The sequence below is a fragment of the Sminthopsis crassicaudata genome, chromosome 2 (genome assembly GCF_048593235.1).
Source record: "Sminthopsis crassicaudata isolate SCR6 chromosome 2, ASM4859323v1, whole genome shotgun sequence".
In the NCBI taxonomy this organism is placed as follows: Eukaryota; Metazoa; Chordata; class Mammalia; order Dasyuromorphia; family Dasyuridae; genus Sminthopsis; species Sminthopsis crassicaudata.
The window spans coordinates 364319391-364344239 of record NC_133618.1 but is presented as its reverse complement, the minus strand read 5'-3'; the positions used below and the strand labels follow the sequence as shown (position 1 = coordinate 364344239).

Sequence of the window (24849 nt, the reverse complement as noted above, 5' to 3'; positions counted from 1 at the left end):
GGAGAAATTAGGTGCAGGTAGGGTCCGTGGGCCAACATGTTTGATTGAATGGTTGGGCTAGAGGCCATGATGGTACCTACGAAAATAATTAAATTCTGTGATGCCTTCCTCTACCTTCTCACCCCCAAACCCTCGGAAAAACTTATTTTTGGTTCAAAACGTGGGAAGGGGAGTAGGGGACGAGAACTGCGGGGACATGCTCACTCTGTTTCGAGTGTAATCATTTATAGGATAAATAGGAGTGCTGTGAAGGTGGAGAAGGTGAATACACCCCAATAAGGGAGGAGAGATTACTAGATACACCTGTTGTGGGGAGGATATTAAGAGGGTAAAGAAAATGAAGGGATCAGAACTAGATAGGCAACTGCCCCAAATGTCAGAGGGCAAAGAAGACAAGGGAAGGACGTGGAAGATTGAGCTGTCCCCCATCTCCCACCAGCTACGTAGTTCCTGGACTTCTGTGGAACTCTGCACACCCAGAATTCGGCGGACCGAGGCAGTACAGACAGTAAATTGGAGGAGGCGGGGCAGATGAGCCGATGAGGGGGCGGGGCATACAGGAGGAGGGGCGGGGCATATAGGAGGGGGCGGGGCAATAGGATATTCCTGGGGCTGGAGGGGATACAACATACATCCCTGAAGGGGAGGGAAGGAAAACAGGATACGTCTCTTGCCCCAAGTGCCCCGCCCCCTCTCCCTTCCCTTGTGGTACGAAGCTGAGAGATTTGGGTTTCTGCTTCCCCGGCCATCTAGAGTATTCCCATTCTTAATTTCCCCCAAAGCGCGGCAATACTGCCCACGATCGTGAGTCTGGAAGCCAGAGTTGGGCATCTGTCTCTTCCTGAGGGCACCAGCGTAAAATATCCGCGACGACTACTTTAAGTCATCCCAGGCCGCGGAGGAAGATGGCAGCCACCATTGCAAGATCTCCCTGCCCCTCTAGCCACAGCAATTCCCATCTCTATGGCCTCCGTCGTGTTCTATTGCCATCGAGGGGAAACTTCCCAGAATGCGTCGCTGTGGTCCCAGTTCTCACTAAGATGGCGACTCCCATGCACCGACTTATCGCCCGGAGGCAGGCGTAAGTGAGGACCCTCGGTGGCGTAGGGATTTCTCCTTTCTATTTTCCCTAGCCTTCCTAATTTTCTATGAGGACCCCTTGACTGATTTGGGAAATGGGGGCTTCACGTCTTTGGGGGATCTTGAATGGAACAAGCCTCGGGGGTGGAAAGGGAGATTATCTGGAATTGTGGGCCCCAGGGGAGGGAAAGTGGCCTACGAGGGAGAGCCCCGGGCAGACAGCTTGGGGAGATGGAGCCCGGAAGGCAGGTTTTCTGTTTTTACCGAAACAGGTATCCCTGGCTCCAGTCCGAAGATTTAAAACTTCTCATCGTTTTCTTTCCGTTTTATTTCTCTCACCTTTCAGTGGGTGATAGAAAAACTCTAATTTGGAGCTTTATTAAAGTAGCAAAATCACATGAGGAATGTGTCTATTAGTTTCAGTTTGCCCCTTTCTCGTATTCACAAACCAAAGTGCTATTGAAGATTCTAACTGTAGGTTAAGGATAAGGAGTCCCATAGAGTCGGACAGCACTGAAAATCAACTAAACAATAACAACAGGATACGATCTTGGAACATGAATATCTGTCGGTAAACCCAAGTAATTTGTAGGTCCTGGGAGTCTCACTTTAAAGGAATAGAACTTGAAGAAGCTATGAGATTCTAAAAAAAGTTAGTGTCGATTTTTTTAAAGGCAATATGATTATTATCATTAATGTAAATTTTAGACTTTTAGAAAAAACTAAGACACAAAATTTTTGCTTAATAGAAGTAAACATAACCATTTTCCTTTTATCAAATGTTCACAAATATAAATAGTTTTCATTTATTTGGGGGGATTTTTCTGTTTTTTGCTTTTCATTGTACAGAATACAAAGAAATATGCACAAGTACAAAGTCGTATCTGTTTAATAGTGGGCAAACATTTTACAAATAATACTTGTTTGGAATTGATTAAAATGTATTTTTGCTTTGTTTATTCTCACTTAGAAAACTTGGATTGACTTGGATTAAAATAAGTTTCCTTTTTATATTTAAAAGGCACATTACAAATTATAAAGATCAAATCAGCAAGTTTTTATTAAGAGTTTAAAAATTCTGAATGGTAACCCTCTTTTGTTAGGTTGTTTTCAGTCATGTCTGATTCTTCAGGACTCCATTTAGGACTTTTTTTTTTTTTTTTTTTTTTTTTTTTTTGGCAAAGATACTGGAGTGGTTTGCCATTTTCTTCAGATCATTTTACAAATGAACAGCTAGTAATTGTCTGAGGCTGGTTTGAACTCAAAAAGATGAATCTTTCTGATTTCAAATCTAGTGCTCCATCCATTTGCACTAGCTAGCTGCCATGAACCTTATTATTTTCAAGACTATCTTACCTAAAACTAGAATATTATGCAATGTTCTTTCAGCTTATGTTCTTCTAGTTCTACAGGCTCACATTACATTAACACAATTACCTGAAAAGAAACTTAAAACTTCTAATAATGTTATGTAGGACAAGCAACAGTAGGGATCAGCTTGGATCTTATTTTTGGTCGTTACCAAACCTTCCAATGTAAGACTTATGTGTAGAAAATTTTTTTTGGCATTTGTAGAGTTAGCTTCTAGACCCAAAGAAGATCTGTTAGGCAATGTAATTAAGCTTCTATATGCTAAGTTCAATTTTAAGTACTATAAAATGAAGAACAAAAAACAAAGGATATAATCCTTATCCTTTAGGTGCTTATTTACCATATCAAAAAATTATTAAGCAAGTAGTATATTTTACATTAACAATTAGTAATATATTACCAAATGCTTATCTAGCAATTTAGGAAATAGAGGTTTTGTTTTGTTTTGTTTTGTTTTAGTTTTTATGGAAACATTGAGCCATTAACCAAACTCTGGGGGAAGAATAGAATTTAGATTGGTAGAGAGAGATGGGAAAGTAAGCTATACAAGAACATTAATTTGAGTAAATGAAACTAGATGTGAATGTGGCTTATATGGGAACAAGTAATTGGATTAGCCTGATGAGAATGATGAGAGATTGATTTTATAATTTGGTTCCATTGATAAAGGCTGTTTCAGAGGAAGAAGGAATAAAATTTTAGAAAAACTTTGTGAAAACTACAAAACCATAAAAATTTACTCATTTTGATATATAGATCTCATTCATGTTGGAACTTCTCAACTAATGCAGGTCATGTGCCCTTTCCTGAATAATTTTTGCTGATAGTTTTATATTTTGGTGAATTTGTGATATGTGTAATCCTCCAGGAATGCAGATTACAACCTGTTAATACCCTTTCCTTATGTGAAACTCTTATCCATGTCCTGTAAATCTTCAGGAGGGCCACCAAATCTTTTGAGGCTTTCCCTTAAATCTCTTTTTGATTCATGGATACCAGTGAAGTACATCAGTCATCCATTCTTTGCTCTCTTGACATAACTTGTCCATCTTCTTTTCTTTCTAATGACTTCTCTTTAAAATTCTCGTCCATGTCTTCCACAAGTGTTTTATTGAGGGTTAACCTAATGTTATGGAAGATTTCCTCTAGATCTTTCAATATTTCATGAATATCATTATTGGAATTTGGAGTATCCATCTGTTATTTCTTACTCTCCCAAACATTACAGCCTTATTCCTTTTAAATCCTACATTTACTTGATAATCATTCATGACATTTTTGTGTGCATGCCATCATTGACAATATCCTATTTCAGAAAATCTTTTTAAAATTTCTTTATTAAAGCTTTTTATTTTCAAAACACATTATGCATATATAATTTTCAACATTCACCCTTGAAAATCTTGTGTTCCAAAATTTTTTTCTCTCTCCTCCCCATCCCCTCCCCAAGTAATTCAATATATATATTAAACATGTACAATTCTTCCATGTATGTCAGAAAATCTTTTACAGTTAAATAACATGCAAGGCACTATATTTAGTATTGAAGATTTTTAAAAATAGTCCTTGCCCTTATGGAGCTTACCTTCTACTAGAAGGAAATATAAAATAATTGATGAGAAAAAAGCCATAAATAACTGAAGAATCTATTTTACTGACAAGTTGCTATCTGAAGTGAATCTTGAAGGCAAAGATTCAGAGAAATAGAGATGAGAGAGTGAAATTCTGAAGTGTGGGATGTGGTTTTTATAAATGAACCTGGTCAGAAAATGAAACATCAAGTACAGGGAAATCTAATTTGGCTAAAACATAGATTGTGAGGGGGAGTAATATTGAAAGTATGGAAAAAGTAATTTGGAGAAAGGTGGAAAGGCTTAAGTGCTAGGCTGAGATTTTTTTTTTTTATTTTTTTATTTTTTATTTTTTTTTGTTTTTTTTGTTAAAGGTGAGTTTCTGGATGTTTTTAAAAGGGATACCAATTAGTATGCTGTAATACATGTAAGAGGGTTTGAACTAGTTAGGTGACTATCAGTGAAGATGAAAATGAGGCTATGGTCATAAAACTGGGAAGACAGTAGGGTCCTAAATAGAAACTGGGAAGTCAGTTATATTGAAATGATAATTGATCTCTTGGGAAATAATGAATTTACTAAGAGAGAAAATATAGAGAACAGAGAAGGTTCAGTGAGTCCTTGAGACCAGAGATAGTTAATAGCAAAGAAAACTAAAAAGGAGGGGTCAAATGGGAGTGAGAGATCTGGGAAGGAGATGTTATATTGAAGAATGAGCTAGTCTGTTATGGGCCAGAACTCTGAAACAAGGATTCTTACAAGGTGTTAAGTCAGTGGAATTGATAAAGACAATGGTAGTTCAGTACATGTTCTATAAGATTTACACCTATGATAAAGACAGCATATAAGCTGGAACAAATTCAGCCAGAAGCAGAACTAGGGAATACTGAGCCTGTGGTGGTCCTCCTGCCTCCACCACAGAAAGCAAGACACATTCTGGAGGACCTCAAGAAAACTGGCCTGTGCCCCAGACAAAGAGATAATAAAGGTTTTGGACTTAACACTTGGCTGCACTTGTGGTGATTACTGAACTGAAACAAAGGTTGCTACCAGAGACCCCCAGAAAACCGAACCAAGAAGAACATTACACTGGCCAACAAAGTTAAAATGTCAGGTTAAATAGGAGTACTGAAAAAGAGGACATTGCATTTAACAATTTTTGTTTCTAGATGCCTGATGATGAAACTTATCTCTTTTATCCTATAAAAGGATGGTGTTTAAACAGATTATGAGTATAGAATGAAACATACTGTTCCCGATTTGACCAGTGTGGATTTGTTTTGTTTAACTATACTTTGTCACAGGATGAGGATTATTAGGAAGGGCAGCTAGGTGGCACAGTGGATAGAGCACCAGCCTTGAATTCAGGAGGACCAGAGTTCAAATCTGGTCTCAGACACTTAATACTTCCTAACTGTTGTGACCCTGGGTAAGTCACTTAACCCCATCCTCAGAAAAAAGAAAAAAAAAAAAAAAGAGGATTATTAGGAAATGAAAAAAAAAATCAGTAAAACTGATGTTCATAAAAGTGAGTTCATTGTTAACCTTGAAGAGAGCAAATTTTATCAAGTATTATGGGTAGAAGCCAGATTGTGAGAAGTTGAGAAACAAGGTGGGGATAAGTGAAAGTATTAAGTATAGATGACTTTTTCTAAGAGTATGGCACTAAAAGGGACAAAGAGATCCAGAAAATAGCTTAAGAGTATGGCACAATCAGTGAAAATTGTTTTAAGCATTGCAGAGATATGAATAGGTTTTGAGCATGTCTGTATTGGATCCATCTTAAATCTATTTCCCTTTGGGTCAACTGCATTTTTTATTCTTCATACTAGTAGAATTCCATGGCTTGAAACTGTGTATTATTATCTAGAAGATTATTAAAATTAAAAGGATAAAGTGGGATTTTTTTGGGAGGTGGGGTGGAGTTCAGGAAATTGAGATTTCTGTAAGCTCTGCACAGTTTAGATATTTTACAGTTTTCTTCAAAAGAAATTCACTACCACTTTTTTTTTTTTTTAAAGCTGGATCCATTCAGTCAATATTGTGATTGTTCAAAAGTAGACAAAGAAAAAGTACATCATATCTAGATCCTTTAGTTCATGTAAGAAACACAGAAAAGGAACTTTTCCCCCTTCCCTTTAAAAAAAATGTGATAACTTCCACTCTGCATTATTTTTTATTTTCTAAATATATTCTTGTCCTTTCCCCTCCCATTCCCAAAGAGATTCTCTTGTAACAAATAATTTTTTAAAAGAGAGAAAGAAAAAAAAAAAAGCAACCAAGTTCAACATAACTAACCAAATACTTAATAATTTGTGCAATGTTCTATACTCTTACTCCCTGCTGAAAAGGAGGATAGTGAATTTTCTTCTCTTTTCTTCAAAGCCAAACTTAATTATAATTTTTGAACATTCAATTTCAGAGTTGTTTCTTTGTTAATTTGCTTGGTTCTTTTAATTTATATTGAGCTCATCAGTCTATATATTGGTTTTTTTATTTTGCTTATCAATTAGTATGTCTTTCTGCAATTTTCATATTTGTTTCTGATAGCATAGTTATGTGCTATTACATTCCTATATCAGAATTTGTTTAGCCATTCTTCAATTGATGGGAATCTGTTTTGTTTCTAATTCTTTGTTATTTCTAAAGGCACTGTTATAAATATTTTGATGTATATGGAATCTACCTTTCTTTCACCTCCTTGGGATAAATTATTAGTGGTAGAATCTCTTGAGTCAATGGTATGGACATTTTAGTCACGTTCATAGCATAATTCCAAATTGCTTTTCAAATGATTAGGCTAATTCACAATCCTACCAACAACATTGTATTATTTGGGAGGTTTGTTAGGGAGGAGAAGTTTTAAAATAGGGTTGTGAGAGTGTTTTTTGGGGGGGGCGAAGGGGGATTGGTGTATTTAATTTTCTGACTACTTTTTGAATACTTTGCAATCCCATTCTATTTTTAAGAATCATTGATAATCTGTTTTAAATCCAGTCACCACGAGAAAAAAGAAATTGGTTTGTAGATTTCAGGCAGTTGGGGTTAGCGTGACTTACCCAGGATCACACAGCAAGTAAGTATTAAGTCTGAAGCTGTATTTGAACTTAGGTCTTCCTGATTTCAAGGTTGGTATTCTATCCACTTGTATATTTCTTTTGACTCCATATGTGTATGTGTATGTATATATGTATAATTCAGATAGATTTTTGTATATAGTTGTACGTATGTTGTTTCCGTTAGATTTCTGGTTTTTGCCTTTTTTTATATACTTAGCACAGTTCCTGGCACATAATATCTACTTAATAAATACTTATTGACTGACTTAACTCCTTAACCTTTTTTCTTTGGATGTTTTCTCTCCCCAAATTTTACTGTGTATTGTATGTATTTGTATGCATGTTGTATATTTCAGATAGACTCTTTGAAGTTGAGTAGTCTTCTTTTTACTTTATTTTTGGTCTTTGTAACCTTATCTCCTGACCCAGGGCCTATAATGTAAGTGTTTAATAAATGATGGTAGTGATTAGGTGTGTGCCTTTGAAAATGTGATATGCTGTAGAGAATCATCTGGGAAATCATTCATCCTGTTTTATATTCATCAGGTGCAATTTAGATATGTACACTAGCCATACTCATTAATATCTTATAGAAATAAGAAGACATGTAAGTCAGTAGTTAATGATGTAGTAGAAAGAGTGCTGGATTTGTAGACAAGAACACCTGTACTCATCCTGGCTAAGCTACTTCTTATTTGTATACCCTTGGACAAGTCATCTCTAAACTTTAGTTTCTTCATCTGTAAAATGAAGGATTAAATGAAGTCTGAATTCCCTTATAGTTATAGATCTATGATCTTATAAAATCTCTTTAGTCACACCTCTCCCCCCCTTTTAATTAATTAATTTATTTATGTAGTCTTTTGGTGATGCCATCTATGATCTTTTCCATTTATAAGGAATATTCATCTGAAATATTTTAAAAATCAGTCTCTGAGTGCCTTTAAAATTATGCTGCTTCTGGTAGAAATGTTTCCCTTGTGTATTTGGTCAATTGTAGCCATTCTTCCCAACTTCTATGAATATGTTCTTTTCGATGAGTATAGAGATATAAAACATAAACAAATCTGTTTCATCTCATGTCTGTTGTCCACTTAAGGTTTCCAATTAAGTATTTATAGATAATATTATTTTGGCAAGCTGGGTTTGCTTTCCACTATTGTCTTACAAAACAGTGTTAGAAACTTGTCATCTTTAATATTTTGTAAATGAGTTTGTACTTTAGTGTTTAATATAGCTACTCCAAAATGAAAAAGAATTTTTCAGTTCAAGTGTTTCTTACATTCTTTTACATTGGCTAAACTTCCATGAGAATTATGAAAACCACAAAGCTGTCTTTTGTTCATTTTTGTTCCTTTTGGAATCAATAACTTATGTATGTCAGATTAGAGACACTATAATTGGATTTTCTTCTTATTTTGATTCTTTATTCTAGTTAATAGTTTGTTGTTGTTTTTTACATATACTCTAACCAATCTGATGATCCACAAGTTGCTTATTTTGAAAAGATTCTCTTGTGACAATACAAGAAATGACAGACTTTCTAAAATATGATAGATTCCATTGTTTCTTATTTCCTATTCCTTTTGGTTCTCTTCTTGAAGAAATTCATGATATACTGGCACAAGGCTTCTGAATATTCTACGGAACTTTGACCTCTTTGATTTTTAATCCCAAACCATGTTTTTTGACATTTCTCCATCCCTCCATGGCCATGCAAATATTGAAGTCACTGAGTATCAAATTACATGTGGATTTGGTTTAGATGATCATGTCAAGTTCCTCAGCAAATTTAACTACTTCATCCTCTGTAACAGATGTTGGTATATAAGCTACAATTATCTTCATGGTCATCTTTTTGCTTATATTTAACCATAAGCACTATACAGTGAGTTGACCAGAATTGAGGTTTCTTGGTGCTTTTGGGCACCTGATGAAATCAACTCAACACACTCCTTTATTTGTCTCCAAGGAAAACCTGTGAGCCACCCTTCCATTTAGCTGCAACTTATTTTTTGTCTTCTGGTTTCATTTATAGTGAGAATGTCAATATGAATATGAACCAGATAAAAGGTAGGTTTTCCTTTAGTATTTATGAATATGTCACATTTAACTGTTTTGCTCATTGCTCATCACCTGAGACAGTCTTTAACATGGGATTCTCACATAAGCTTTTGGAAGTCTGACCAGCCTGGGAGAAATGAATAAATTAAAATCTTACCATATACTATCTGTTTTATGAAGGTAATTTAAATATTATAGGTAATTTAATGGCCTTTTTCTCCTAGAACATTTTAGTAGAAATGAAGATCAAATATTTTATTGGAATGCTTCTCCTCTCCAAAAAATTGTATTTGAAAATCTTTACTGGCCTTGTTGTGGTAATACAAATGATTGCATCAAGATGAAACTTAATTAGAATTCTAGAAATGTGTCCCTTAAAATTTCTTATTGATTAAGTTTAAGGGCAGGTCGTTTCATATTTGTAAATCCCATCTTATTGTTATCTAATATGTATTACTTTTGTAGGGAAGCAAATAAACAACATGTAAGATGTCAGAAATGTTTAGAATTTGGACATTGGACATATGAATGTACAGGAAAAAGAAAATATTTGCATAGACCTTCAAGAACAGCAGAACTTAAGAAAGCTTTAAAAGAAAAAGAAAATAGATTCTTACTACAACAAAGGTAAGTTTACTCTATCAGTTATATAATGTTAAAAAGGATACATAATAAACATATGTAATATGCTTTCTCTAGATTGAATATTCCTATAAAATAAGGAATGTATAGAGAAACTAAGATGTGAAATATAATCCTTTTTTCTATTTAGTGAAGATCATGAGTGAGATACTTGTGAGCTTTTTACCATTGCAAAATGCTATTGACCTCTAGGTTCAGATTTTAAAGAATAGAGTAGTAGGTAGTTAATCAGACTCATTAGTGGTTTTTCTTTATTGGCACAAAATGAAAAATGCCATAAAAGAAATGCTATCTTAAGAACATCAGGGATATCTTTGTATTTGGGGGCTTAATAGATAGTGGTTGCAACTTCTGATAAAATGATGAATGTATGTATTATCCCTCACTCTTAGTGACCAAGACTGATCCATTTCTTTTTTTCTGTTTGTAACTTTTTTTCTCATATTACTTTTTTCCACAACCTATAATAGAAAATTTCTGTTCAATTTTAACAAAATATCTTATTTTCTGAGTGCACAACTGTTTTTCGCTAATGTAAATCTAAGTTCTTGGAATAATAGGAGAGTGTTTGTATATGTTGTTGTAAACATTTATTAATGGAAATTTCCCCCCCCCCCCCTTCTCCCACCGCTCCATGTTTATTATTATTAGCATTGGAGAAACTAATACAGAAAAAAGGACCAAGAAAAAAAGGTATGTTGGATTTAGGAACATTGTATAGAATGTTTTAGAGTGACTGGAAGAAGATTTAGGAACATTGTATGAGATGTATTATAGTGACTGCAGGAAGAAAGAGCAAATGGCTAGAAATATTTAAATATTAAGCATTAGAATGTCTTTAGACCTGCTTTTTTCCTTATCATTTTTTTCCCCCTTTTCTTCCTTTTCTTTTTTTCTCTTTCTCTGTTTTCTGTTCCTGTTTCCTTAGGAAAGATACAAATTTTTAATTTAGAATACAAAGCTTTTAATTGTTCATGACTAGCACCCTTGTGTTCTGATATAGTTAAATCTAAGAATATTAAATATTAATTTTGGTTTTTTTTATCTATTTATATATATATATATATGTATATATATCAAACCTTATTTGGTACATTAAAATATTACTATAATATTTGACTATAGAATAAAATTCATTGTTTTGATTCCCATCCATGAAAGCTTAACTATTTTAGTACCAAGAGGAGACTTAATTAAAGAGATTTAAAATGATCCTGTATAAAGTAATCCCAAAGCATGGAATCCTGGGATAATATCTCAGTATTCTCTAATATGCTTAAGAGGGCTTATTTTTCTTGAACATATAAGAAACTACTCTTTTATGTGTTTAAATAATAGCTTTTCCCCAGTCTGATCTTTCCTTATCTAATAGGTCTAAAAGTGTTACCAGTTCCAGCAGCAGTAGCAGTGAGAGTTCAGCCAGTGATTCTTCATCAGAGAGTGAAGACTCCTCTACCTCTTCTTCCTCTGATGATAGTGATACTGAGGAAAGCTCTTCTACTTCATCATCATCACACTCCTCAACTAGTTCTTCCTCTTCCTCTGATTCTGAGTCAGATTCCAGCTCTTCTTCTAGCACCAGCTCTAGCACAGATAGCAGCTCTGATGATGAACCACCAAAGAAGAAGAAAAAGAAATAGAATTGCTTTAAGTATTTCTGATCATTTAGAACTGGTGAATTTAAAAATGCTAAAGTATTTCTCAAAAGAGGAGTTGGAATATGTTGTGGCCAAATAGATTAACTTGTCAAAATTTCTATAATTCAAAAGCTTTCTAAATGTTTCACATTTTAAGGACATAAAGGTTATTAGTAACAAAGTATGTATGTAAAAAGTATTTTTATTTTAAGACGAATTTTGTTTTTGTTTTTGTTTTTTTAATCTCAAAAACATATCTTTAAAATTTGATCAAAGCTGAAATCTAGTAAATCTGGTTTTTATGTAATAAAACGTGCAAATTTTTTCTCTTTGTGAATAAATGCCATAACTTGTTTATATGTTGATATTGTATATGCTAACACTGGTTTCACTTGTTCTCAGAATAATCCTGTAAAATAATTGGGAACAATGAGTTTCTAATGGTTTTGGCTAAATATGACTGTATTAATCACATTGAATACAGTGTTACTACTATGAAGGTATCATCCCATTGTTAACAATGTTATATTTCTAAGTTTATTCTTGGAGGGTTATTTCTGTGATATGTTTTTTTTTTAAACCTAATGTCAGAAAGGAAATGTATTAAGATCTGTATTAATCTAATCTAGTAGGTATTTTTATTTGTGGGCAACAATTTTCAACTTGCTAGGGTTTCTGTTTTATTCTGGTTGCTAAATGCTCAGAGCCATACTATTTTGGAGATAGAATGTCTGATAGGAAAACAATTATCTTGAATAAAGTAAAGGGAGAAGAAAAAGAAAACTGAAATTATTTAGTTTAAATCTTGGTGCCTTTTGCTAAAAATATATGATAATAGAAACAACTGGCTGCATGAAAGGTTGAATTAAATATTTTACTTAGGCACTTAAATAAATACACACACACATTATATAATCTGAATATGTTCATTGGGTGAGAGAGTGAGAGTGTGTTTGTATGTACACTAAATTTGAAATAAGATGCTAACAGAGTTACCATTCCAGAAGAATGACAGATGGGAGGGAAAGGGGTGATGAATGGATGAAATAGAAGTTTTTTTTTTTTTGTTTTTTTTATACAAAGTTGAAACAAAAAAGTTGCCTTTTAATTTCAAAGTACACAAAAGGAAGATTCTTTCCCTTTACTATTTTTGCAATAATGTGTTGTTGCACAATTCCCAAGGTACTGACATTATAATTATAATAAGAGTGTATTTTGGATACATCCAATATGTTTACATAAACAGAATGTGCACATTGAAACCCAGCATGAAAGATGCAGGTTAAAAATAAAATATAGAATTATACTTCTTACTAGATAACAATTTGTTGTGATGAGTTTAATCACTTGACAGTCATTTATCCTGTGATGTAATGTTTTAAGTTGATTATTGATGGTATTCCCTTTTTTTTCAGGAGGGGGGTTTCCAACATTTGTGAGGGAAATTTCAAATATCCTGATTTTTGTTTCAATATAATGTAAACTATGGATATTAAACTATTTTTATATTTTTATGAGAAAGTAGTATAGAGTTACTTTTAAATAAAATGTGCATCTATTTAAATGTTGAAAAAATAAGTATCTTGTGAGTCTTCAGGAGTCTGTAATTATTTGTGTGTTTTATAGATTCACTTGTAAAGATTGTAAATAAATTACTAGAACATTATTTAAAAGTGATGTTAAAGAATGTATCAGTTAACAGGGAAATAATAAATTATCAAACAAGCACAATTTACTAAACTAATGTTCTTTGTAGGTGCAATTATTATTAACAGCCTTAAGTCTGAAAAGAGTTGATACATTGTAAGATTTAAAATGAAATGAAGTTCCCTGCTCTTAATTGTAAATATTCTTTTAAAAGTCAACCTTTTTATTTTTATTTATTATTATTTTGGGAGGGAGTAGAAGGCTTGAAGTTTGATATGTGACTATAAGGGCTAGACCTTTAAAATTAATGTCTAGGAAAGACACTGAAATTGATTTAGGAGTTTTTAGCTTACGAAGACAAATCTGTAGAGTCAAAGGCATGAATTAACAGGCAATTCATTTTTTAAAAAATTTAATAATAATAATAATAAATAATAATAATAAAAATTTTAATTTTGAAAGCACATGCAAAAATAATTTTCAACATTCACCCCTACAAAATCCTGTGTCCCAAAATCCCTGTATTTTTCTCCCTCCCTTTCCCCCACCTGCCTTACCTAGATAGCAAGCAATCCAACATATTTCAAAATATGTGCAATTCTTCTATACATAATTCCACATTTATCATGTTGCACAAGAAAAATCAGATCAAAAAAATGAAAAAAAAGCAAACAAAATAGATGCAAATACTATGTTATGATCCACATTCAGTCCCCACAGTCTTCTTTCTGAATGGATCTCTGTCCATCATAAGTCCATTGGAATTGGCCTGAATCATCTCATTTTTGAAAAGATCCCATCCATCAGAGTTGATCATCACATAATTTTGCTACTATTGTGTACAATAGTGTAGAGAGCTGTCGTCTCCAGAAGCTGCCGGATCGCTCTCTGGGAAGAGATCTGCTGTGTCTACTCAAATCTTTCCGACAGATTCTTCTTCCTGTAACGAACCGTTGTCTCCAGGCAGTTGCTGTTAACTCTTGTCCAGAGAAGTGACTTCCCTTCCTGCAGAGAGCCCCGTCAAGCCTGATGCAATGCAGAGTCTTCTTCTATCTCTGGGTGTCCTCTCTTTTATTCTCCCAGAGAATGGGCGTGGGATAATGCAAGGGCTTCTGGGAAGAACCACTTCAGCCAATGAGCTTGCTCCTTCTATCAAGTCAACCTGAGTTCTCACCTTGTAATTGTCCAGACAACCTGAATTCTCACCTTGTCACTGTCCAGACAACCTGAGTTCTCACCTAGTAATCTTAACATCTCCCCCTTTCTTTTGATTTAGAACATAGGACAGTCATGACCTTGAAACATAAATCCATCAATATGGGAAGTATTACACATAATTACATAAATTACATAAGCACATAGTAACATAGTAACATAATACATTCTAGAAGTATATAACAAATAACATAATCAAATAATCATAAATTGAAAATTTATAAATGTCCATAAGTCCATTGTCCATTAGTCTCATCTTGTGTGAGGAAGTCCAACGATTCCTGCTGGTTTTTAAAGTTCTTTAACAGTCTTCTTATTATCCATGCTCTTTCAGTGTCAGATGTTTCTTAGATCTTCTCCTTTATTTTGAGGTCTTTCTCTTTTTCTGTCTCTCTCTGATGGACAAGGCAAATATGACTCGTTGGCACCCATCTGATTCCTTCTCCTGCTGAAGAAATACAAGCAAACCCTCTCCCCCAGGCAGCCAACCTATATAATTTCCTTCTATTTACCACTTTTTAAATCTCTTCTCATCATCTGGCAATTACATTGGAATTGTTTGCACTGAACACAGCCCTGTTGGTTTGAAAGGCCTGTATTCTCCCCAAGTGTAATCCATTTTTGCAATCGGATTGCCTTTTGGCTCACTTATCAGGTAATCCCGTTCTGCCATGTGATTGCTTTTCTGCTGGTTGATCAAATCAGAGTCCTGACCTTCTAAAGACTCTTTGGGTATAACATCAGCTGCCATCATGCCCCAAGTCTTTTTTGCCTGGGGCCCTGGACCTGGGCCCCTCATCCCATTTCCCTGAATTATTCTACACTCTGATGCCCAATGGAGTCCTCTGTTGCATTTTGGACATGGGGTTTTAGGTCTTCTTTCACCCTGTCTTCTCACTGTATCTCCATACCTACACTGAGCTCTTAGATGTCCAATTTTTCCACATTGAAAACATCGCCGAGTTTCTCTAGAAGTCCCTTGCCAGGAGGGACCCTGTCTTTCCACGTTCATCATTGTCCGGGTGTAAAAAGCATTTGTTCCCACTGTAGCACAGCGTCTTATGATCTCCTCTAAAGGAGCATCTTTGTCTAATCCCCATATAATTCTTTTGCAAATCTCATTGGCATTCTCCTTAGCCAGATGTCTGGTCATTATTTCTGTAGCTGAATTTTCTCCAATAGTTCTTTTGACAGCAGTTTGCAAACATCCCACAAAATCTGCAAAAGGTTCATTGGGACCTTGCTGTATTTTAGTGAAAGCCTCTCCACGATCTTTCTGTCCAGGAAGGACACCCCAAGCTTTTATTGCAGCCTTAGCAATTTGTTCATATATTGTCATGGTATAATTAATCTGTTCCGAATTCTCTCCATACTGACCTTCACCAGCTAAGTGCTCAAAAGTGAATTGTGTGTTAACTCCTATTTCCAAATTGCATCTGACTTGAATTTTACATAATTCATGAAATTCCGCAAGCCATAATAAATTTTCTCCAGGTTCCAGACATGTCCTTGCTATGGATTTCCAATCATTCGGGGTTAGGACTTCATAAGACAAACCATCTAGTAACATTTTGACATAAGCTGATGTAGCCCCATAAAGGGTACAACCTTTTTTCAAATCCTTAATTTTATTCAAATCTAAAGGTGCATATCTTCTCCTTTTTTTACCTACAGAGTCAATCTCTTCAATCACAGGATATGCATGTATAAAATCACTTATATCCTGTCCTTCTCTCTTAGCTTTAACCAATGCTTTTTCTAATCTTGTCATAGGCTTAGGCTGCTTCACAGGCAATTCTGTTTGTGTTTCTGCCTCTTCCCCTCTTTCTTCCTCCATCTCTGAAGGTGGGGTTGATGTGGGCCTGTCAATAATCTGTTCTCTAGGCAGGGTTGAAGCTTCTTCAAGAGAATCATACCATAATTCCTCATTTAAATCCTCTTGCTCTAGGGAAAGATCTTGATCTTTCCTTTTTTCCTCACACTTCCTCCTCTGTTCATTTTTAGAACTTTTCCTTCTCCTACAACTTGCTTGATAGTTTAAGGCTAATTGAACTATGTTGTAGATATAAAATACTTCTGCAGAAATTGAACGAGGCCCATTTTTTGCATGAAATTTTTTCATTTCATATCCCACTAGCTTCCATTTATCTACATCTATCTTTTCTTCCTCTAAGAACCAAGGGGATGTGCGTCTTAATGCAGCCAAGAGTTTAGCAATCTGTACCCAGGTTACAAGTAAACTCTGCTCCTCAATTATGTTGATTATACTCTCTATAGTACCACTCCTGAATGGGGGTGGAGCTGAGGTTGCTTCTGGGGCTGGGTTTGAGTCGGCTGAGGTCCAGGGATTGAATATAGCTAACATCTGCCCCATTTCAGCTATAAGAGATTCCTGGTTTAGCCCTTAACAAGTTAAGTTCCTTGTTTATCTATTAGCACGCTCACTTAATCTTTAACAAAGTTTCCTCGTTACTCACGGTTCTGTGTCAGAGAGACTGAGATCTGGATGGGAGGCTTTTCCACTGGAATCAGGACCGTGTCTGTCCCTGTTCGGGCGCCAAATTGCAAAGGTCTGGTCTAGCTCCTCTTGTCAGGATAAGTAAAAGTCCTTGCCCCACGTGTGGACGCCAATTGTAGCGAGCTGTCGTCTCCAGAAGCTGCCGGATCGCTCTCTGGGAAGAGATCTGCTGTGTCTACTCAAATCTTTCCGACAGATTCTTCTTCCTGTAACGAACCGTTGTCTCCAGGCAGTTGCTGTTAACTCTTGTCCAGAGAAGTGACTTCCCTTCCTGCAGAGAGCCCCGTCAAGCCTGATACAATGCAGAGTCTTCTTCTATCTCTGGGTGTCCTCTCTTTTATTCTCCCAGAGAATGGGCGTGGGATAATGCAAGGGCTTCTGGGAAGAACCACTTCAGCCAATGAGCTTGCTCCTTCTATCAAGTCAACCTGAGTTCTCACCTTGTAATTGTCCAGACAACCTGAATTCTCACCTTGTCACTGTCCAGACAACCTGAGTTCTCACCTAGTAATCCTAACACAATAGTTATATTGGTTCTACTCACTTCATTTAACATTAGTTAATGTAAGTCTCTCTAGACCTTTCTGAAATCCCTGTTAATCATTTCTTACAGAACAGTATTTCATAACATTCATATATCATAACTTAGCCATTCCCCAACAGTTGGGGATCCACTGAGTTTCTAGTTCCTTCCCCCTACAAAAAGGGCTGCTACAAACTTTTGCACAGAACAGTCCTTTCCCCTTTTTTATGATCTCTTTGGGATATAAGCCTAGTAGAGACACTGCTAAATCAAAGGGTGTGCACAGTTTGATAGCTATTTGGACATAGTTCCATATTGTTCTCCAGAATGGTTAGATCAGTTGACAACTCCAGCAGTGTATTAGTGTCCCAGTTTTTCCACATCCCCTCCAACACATTTTTTCCTTTCTTCTTAGCCAGTCTGAGAGGTGTATAGTACTACCTCATAGTTGTCTTAATTTGGATTTCTCTAATCATGATTTAGAACATTTTTTCATGTGACTAGAATTGGTTTTAATTTCATCTGAAAATTGTTCATATCCCTTGACTACTTATCAATTAGAGAATGACTTGTATTATTATAAATTTGAATCAATTCTTTATATATTTTAGAAATGAGACCTTTACAGGAGCCTTGGATATAAAAGTTTTTCCTGGTTTTCTGCTTCCCTTCTAACCTTGTCTGCATTGGCTTTGTTTGTACAAAAACTTTTACATTTAATATAATCAAAATTAACTATTTTATACTTTATAATGTTCTTTAATCCTTCTTTGGCCATAAATTCCTTCCTTCTCCACAGATCTGAGAAGTACTTTTCGCTTTGTTCTCCTAATTTGCTTATAGTATCCCCTTTTATTCCTAAATCATTAATGCATTTTGGCCTTATTTTGGTATAAGGTGTTCCATATTGGTTCATGCCTAGTTTCTACCTTATTGTTTTCCAATTTTCCCAGCAATTTTTGTCATTTAATGAGTTCCTATCCCAGAAGCTGGAGTCTTGTGAACCTAACCTAACATATTCCACTGATCAACTTTTTTTTTTTTTTTTTTTTTGCTGAGCCAATTGGGGTTAAGTGACTTGCCCAGGGTCACACAGCTGGGAAGTGATAAAGTGTCTGAGGCCAGATTTGAATTTAGGTCCTCCTGACTTCAGAGCTGGTGCTCTCTCCACTAATCAATCTAGCTGCCCCCTAAACTACTCTATTTTTTTTTTTTATTCATTTTTCCAAATTATTCCCTCCCTCCCTCCACTCCCTCCCCCCATGGCAGGTAATCCCATACATTTTACATGTGTTACAATATAACCTAGATACAATATTTGTGTGTAAATACCATTTTCTTGTTGCACATTAATTATTAGCTTCCAAAGGTATAAGTAACCTGGGTAGATAGAGAGTTAAACTACTCATTTCTTATCAGTACCAAATGATTTTGACGACTGCTGTATTGATGCTGTTTTATAATATAGTTTTAAGTCACCTTCATTTGCCTTTTATTTTCATTAATTTCCTTGAAATTCTTGACCTGTTGTTCTTTCAGATGAATTCTGTTATATTTTCTAGCTCTTAACAGGCAATTCTTTTAAAAATGAGGGAGTCATGGATACAGCTAGATGACAAGTGGATAGAGCATTAACCCTGAAGTCAGGAGGACCTGAGTTCAAATTTGACCTCAGACACTTAACACTTCCCAGCTGTGTGATCCTGGGCAAGTCATTTAACCCCAATTGCCTTCCTTTCCTATCCCCCCCAATCCTGAATTACATAATTTCTTAAATTCCTTCCAACTCAAAATTTTAAGGCCTCTCTAAGACTATGAATAGTAATAATGGGGTAAAAACAGACTTTTTGAACACAATATTGAATATCAAAACCAAAGAGCAGTATTTGAAAGCTACAGCCTTGGGATAAATTAACAACAATCATACAATAGGTAGTCAAGTAAGGAATTCATTACTAGCTCCCTCCTGACCAAGCATAACCCAAACTGAACAGGTTCAAATATGATTTTAGATAAGCACTCAGATGACAGATCTATAATGAATTACTAAGGGGAAATAGTGTTATTCAGAGGGACAATTTAAGCTAGAAGAAGACCCATCACGAATATAGTACTAGATGATGCATTTTAGGTCTGGTTTATCAACCAAAAATTCTTAACCAATCAATAATATTTGTTGAAAGAGTAGTAGGGTGTAGTACATCAGAAGCCTGCTTTGGAGTCAGTTGATCTTAGATTCAATTGCTATGTCTGTCAGGGGCTGGCTGAATAATCCTAGGCAAGTCCCTTAACTTCACAATATTCCTGGCATCTCTGAAAACTAAATTGCTGAGAAGATGCAGATATGCTTTGGTTAAAAGAAATTCCTTCCTGAGGGGCTTTGTATTACTCTGTATTAATCACTTTGCTATGTGTTGAACAGGTTTTAGAGAAAGTCTAAGTCAATCTCTGTTCTAAAGGAGCTTACAATTTAGTCGAAGATATAAAAAAGATGTGAAACAGTGAAAAATACTTGAGTCAGTATATAAGATGTCAAAAATTGAAGGAAATATAGAGATTGCTTAATCCCTTTTTATGGGATTTTATAGGTGAGGAAAGCCTAGAAAAAGTCAATTGTTTTCTATTATAACTAGTGACAAGCAAAACTTGAAGTCTGATTCCCTTGTCTAATACTTCTTCAGTAAAAACAGATTTGTGAGCTCTGGAAGATACAAGGGAAAGACAGAACTATGTAGGAAATACAATGGCTTGTATATTATTGTTGTTCAGTCAATGGACCATATTGTCCATGGAGTTTTCTTGGCAAAGATACTAGTGTATCTTTGCCAATGGATTAAGCAGGCAGAGGTTAAGTGATTTGCCAAGCTAATAAATGTTTGAATCTTCCTGACTCTGGACCTAGTATTCTTATCTACTGTGCCATCTTGCTCTCTCAGTGTATGTAACTACTACTAGCTAAATTGCAAGCACTCTCCAATGCCCTTGAAGCTATAATTCTTGAATTTCTACATGGCAACACCCAAGTTTTCAAAGTGCATCCAAATATGAATGAAGACTTCCTTTAAAAAGCAGGCTAAAATTTTGTCTATCACAAGGACAAATATATTAAAGAATGTAAGCTTAAGCTTAGTGACTGCTTTTTTGTATTTCTTTGTATCTTCAGCACTTAGCATAGTACCTGGCACATGGTAGGCACTTAATAAAACGCTTATTGATTGAGAAAATTGCTTTTTAAAAATGCTATTTAAGTGGCAAACAAATAGGAAGAACAGCAAAAGTAACATGGGGTTAATGGCAAGTATTATAGGTCAACATTTAGACTCAAAATGTATTTCTTTTTCTAGGTCCTCTTGATTTGGGGGGGTAGCCCCCTTTAAGATTCCTTTCTGATCTCCAACCCCCTTTGGGACTGACCTTTGATTTACAAGATCTGGTCAAAACCACCCTTTTGTATTCCAAAGGGAGAGATTCATATCTGAGCTAACTTGGGCTGTACCCAGCCCCCATTCTCATGATCAGCTCAAGTTTCCTAACCCCCACCTGGTGGGTTCTGGGCTTCAAGGGACTCCACCCATAGGCCCCTTCAAGCAAATAAAAGAGCCACGCTGGAATCATCTCTCTCGGCAGAGGGTCAAAACATGCAAGCACCACGCTTCATCATCACAGACTCTCTATCTGCCACTTATGGTGTATTTCTTTCTCTAACTCCTTTTAATAACCAGAGTTTAACCTTACTTCCAAACCCTACAATAAACCTTTTTTTTTTTTTTTTTTTTAAATCAATCTAAGTTTTTGGGCCTGTAAATTCCTTTACAGGGGACTCTCGCGACGCCACTAGACCTCATTTAACTCTGTATCCTTGCACTGAATCCAAAGGGGTTGCAGGGGAGCTCCATTTGACTCCCTGTACCCCAAAACTGCCACTAGACCTCAATTAATCCTAATTTTATTTAGGTATCCCTTAGCTAGACCTCGTCATTTGGCTAGACCTCATCACTCTGAAATAATTATTCTGTCCAACAATGCAGATTATGACCTTTCTGTGCTCTTTCATCTTATATAGCTATTTTATCTGAGAATTCATTCAATGTGCTGGGGACCTTCCCCTAAAATTTGATATTACATGGATAGCAATAGTACACAGACTATCCCCAATAATTCCTCTTTTTAAAATTGGCTGACATTCCTTTTCTAGCCATATATTATTTCTAGAATGACAACCCCCACTCAACTTCTCTTGAACAACTCTTCATTGGTAAAGTATTAAAATGTTAAAGATACAGTGTTACTTATACATAGAAGCATTTTTCTATTACTTCTTGGAAGGCCCTAAACTTTAATTCTTTGGAAACTTATTCCATGATTTGCAGCCAGGTAGTATGTTTTTAAAATGGGGCTTTGCTTCAGAGAGGTGGTTGAGATGATTTGTAAGAACAGTGCAGGACAATTCTCCCAGAGGCAGTCTAACTCTTTCAGTTTAATTCTTGTTCCATTGCCTACTATTTAAGTGAATTGAAGGAATAACTGTTATCATAGTCTGATCCTTGTGATTTTTTTTCCCCTATGTAGATCCTGAGACCTGAACCTTCTTGAATGATAATGATCTTTTTTTATTAGCAGGATTCCAGATATTGACATGTGCAAGTAGTAGTCTCTGGAGAAACTCATTAGGGAATTGCTTTTTGTTTGTAGTCCTTTCATTTTCATCCTAGAATGCCCTTGAGATGATTATTTAGTTAAATATCTTATCATCCCTTTAAACTGGTTCTGAATTGAATACATCAAATATACACAGGAGAAATGTGTACTAGAGTCAAGACAAGGGCCATTGAGAGAGTGTTTTCTCAAATGCTTTAAGGAGGGAAGGATATCAAAGGATTGGGGGGAAAATATTGCATGTATCTTAAAAATCCATATTGGTTAATGAGTTCCTTTTGTATTCACAATGGTCTCTTTTTTGGGCAATTCTTCCCCATTGGAATTGTTTCCTTTTGTGTCTTCAGAATTTCATTCTTGAGAGTTTCCCATTCCTCCTTGACTATATGTCTCCCATAGAAATTTAGTCGAGGATCCACTGTAGCCTTCCTCCTGAACTATTTGAACTTGGTGTGCATGTCAAATCATGTCAATTTTTTTCTCTCTAAGCAAAATCAAGGAAGGAATGGTTTCTATGTAGGAACCATAGGATTTCCATAATCATTACTGATGCAACCAATTCCTTCTTAGTAGTGAGAATCAGATACACTAATAAAATTTTCCATTGCTGATTCCCCTGTCTTTTGACGTATGAAATTAACATGGAGGCAAGAAAGACATTATTGGCTATTCTCCTTTTGACAAAGAGACAGAAAGAGAGAAACTGATTCCTATCACTACTTCATCATTCCACATTTATGATGTTTACACAACTCCTTATATGTTTCCTTTTTTTGTTGTTGCTATTTAGGTTTTCTGTAATATATTCCGGCGCAAAATTGCTTCTATTTTCCCTTCCATTAATCTTTACATAAGTGTTAATGTTTCTACTCTTGAGTTCCTGGATTTCTTCACTCAGTTATACTTTCTTAATTCACCCTCTTTCATCTCTCCTACGGATTTTGAATAAAGTATAATCATTGAGGACTATCTTCCAATCATAAGTTTCATTCCACCAAAACTGTGATATATGAGGTCAAATTGGCCTTCTTATATTGAGAAGTCCTATTTCTTCTTGTCTATTGCCTGATTTTTTTTTTAGGGGAAAGAAGAGGGCACATTTTGTATAGGCAGTTGAGAGCATGATTTTTATTACTGGCTTCTTTCTTGAGTTTTGTTTCCTGTGCCTTTTGGTGTCTCAACTATTATTATTTTTGCTTCATTGTAGCTACTTTCTGTGATATCTGGTTTGGGAACTACACACAGGCAATTTTCTTTCTCCCCTATCTTTATTATTTTGAAGCCCTTTTGGATAGATTTGCAAGACAAAAACATTTTTTACTAGCTTTTGTTAAAGTACACTCCATTCCTGGTCAGTTTGTCATATTTTAAGTTGTGGTTAGTAAATTCCAATCCCTTAAAAAAAAATTAACATTTTAAAATCTAGGCAGAATTGTCAGTAATGTATCAAAGGAAATAGCAAGAGACACATTGATAACTTACCCTCTTTAGGGTTTAATTTACTGAAAATCAGTTATTTTCCTTAAAAAAAAAAATAGCAAATCCAATTCTTTCACATCACTTTCTTATCTAGATACTTCCTAAATAAAATTTTCTCTTCTATATCCCTGCCTTCATGGTAGCAGTGTGGAAAGTACAACTTGTATCCTTACAGACTTCTTTGCTGCAATACCGTTTGTGTCTCTGTGCAGTACCAGAAATGGTTGATAATCCATGAAATCTTCTGACAAGTCTTAGGAGATTCTCTGTTATAGCTTGAACATAAGAAGACAACAGATCTTGTTCAGTAACTTAACAATGAGATACCAACTACTACTCTTTTATCACTGACTCTTGATGAATAATCTCTTACCTGATAGCTTTTTAGTTTTACTGTATCATTTATTCAACCACATTTTTTTTTTACTTCAATATTTTATATCTCCTCAATTACATGTCAAAATAAGTTAACATTTTTTAAGTCTGACTTCCAAATTCTATCCCTTCCTCTCCTCCTTTATTGAGATAATAAGCAATTTGATAAACATTTTAATATATGCAATTATGTAAAATATTTCCATATTAGTCATTTTGACCAGGAAGACTTGAAAGAGAAAAATAGTATGCATCAGTCTATTTGCACATTATCACTTCTATGGAGACAGAGTATACTTCATCATGAGTCCTTTGAGATTGTCTTATTCAACCACAATTTTATATTAAAGGTAATAGGGAATCACTGGATCTTCTTGAGCAGGGGAATGATAATCAGACTTGTGCGTTAGGAATATTAATTTGGCAGTTGTGTATTGAAAGTATTGAAGACTAGATTCAAGGAACTAATTAGTAGGCTATTGCAAAAGTACTGTTAATAGGTAATAAGAGCCCATACTGGCTGTATGAAAGAAAGGAGACTAAATAATATTATTGTGGAAGTAGAACTGATAAAGCTCATCAAAAGCCTTGGATACAGCAAAGTGAACACTTAAGAAAAGATTCCTAAATGTTTCATATCTGGTGGTGCTTTGTGCAAAAGTAGGGAAAACAGCATAGAGAACACAAGTATCATTTTTTTATTCAGTATATTTAGTTTCTTCCTTTTTAGGATGAGCCTCATTTGTATTTTTACTTCCAGATTTCAGTTCCTTTCCTTCCATTCTTCCTTTGTATAGTTTCTTAATTTACTAAAGGCTTCCTTCAAGATTCAAATTTCCTCTCTATCATGTTAGACACTTTTCCCCCCCACTGAAGTTCTACATTATGGTTTGTAATTTAGTCATTTTTAGTCCTACCCAGCTCTTTGTGACCCCATTTGAGCTTTTCTTGGGAAAGATACTGGAGTGACTTTCCATTTCCTTATCTAGCAAATTTTTACCAAGGAGAAAAC

General features: G+C 35.2%; 1 protein-coding gene across 1 annotated transcript; it reads left to right on the top strand.

Moving 5' to 3' along the window:
• The first annotated feature begins 688 nt into the window (after nucleotides 1-688).
• Nucleotides 689-13168, top strand: ZCCHC10 (zinc finger CCHC-type containing 10). The gene is made up of 4 exons (XM_074291017.1): nucleotides 689-1081; nucleotides 9611-9772; nucleotides 10439-10480; nucleotides 11160-13168. Exons 1-4 carry the CDS (start codon nucleotides 906-908, stop codon nucleotides 11425-11427), a joined length of 648 nt encoding a protein of 215 aa, XP_074147118.1. The 5' UTR covers nucleotides 689-905; the 3' UTR covers nucleotides 11428-13168.
• Nucleotides 13169-24849: the final 11681 nt, after the last annotated feature.

Coding starts and splice junctions, on each gene's coding strand:
- ZCCHC10 (XM_074291017.1), top strand. CDS start 906: ATGGCAGCCACCATTGCAAGATCTCCCTGCCCCTCTAGCCACAGCAAT. Junction 1,082..9,610: donor CTTATCGCCCGGAGGCAGGC/GTAAGTGAGGAC, acceptor TTACTTTTGTAG/GGAAGCAAATAAACAACATG. Junction 10,481..11,159: donor AAAAGGACCAAGAAAAAAAG/GTATGTTGGATT, acceptor CTTATCTAATAG/GTCTAAAAGTGTTACCAGTT.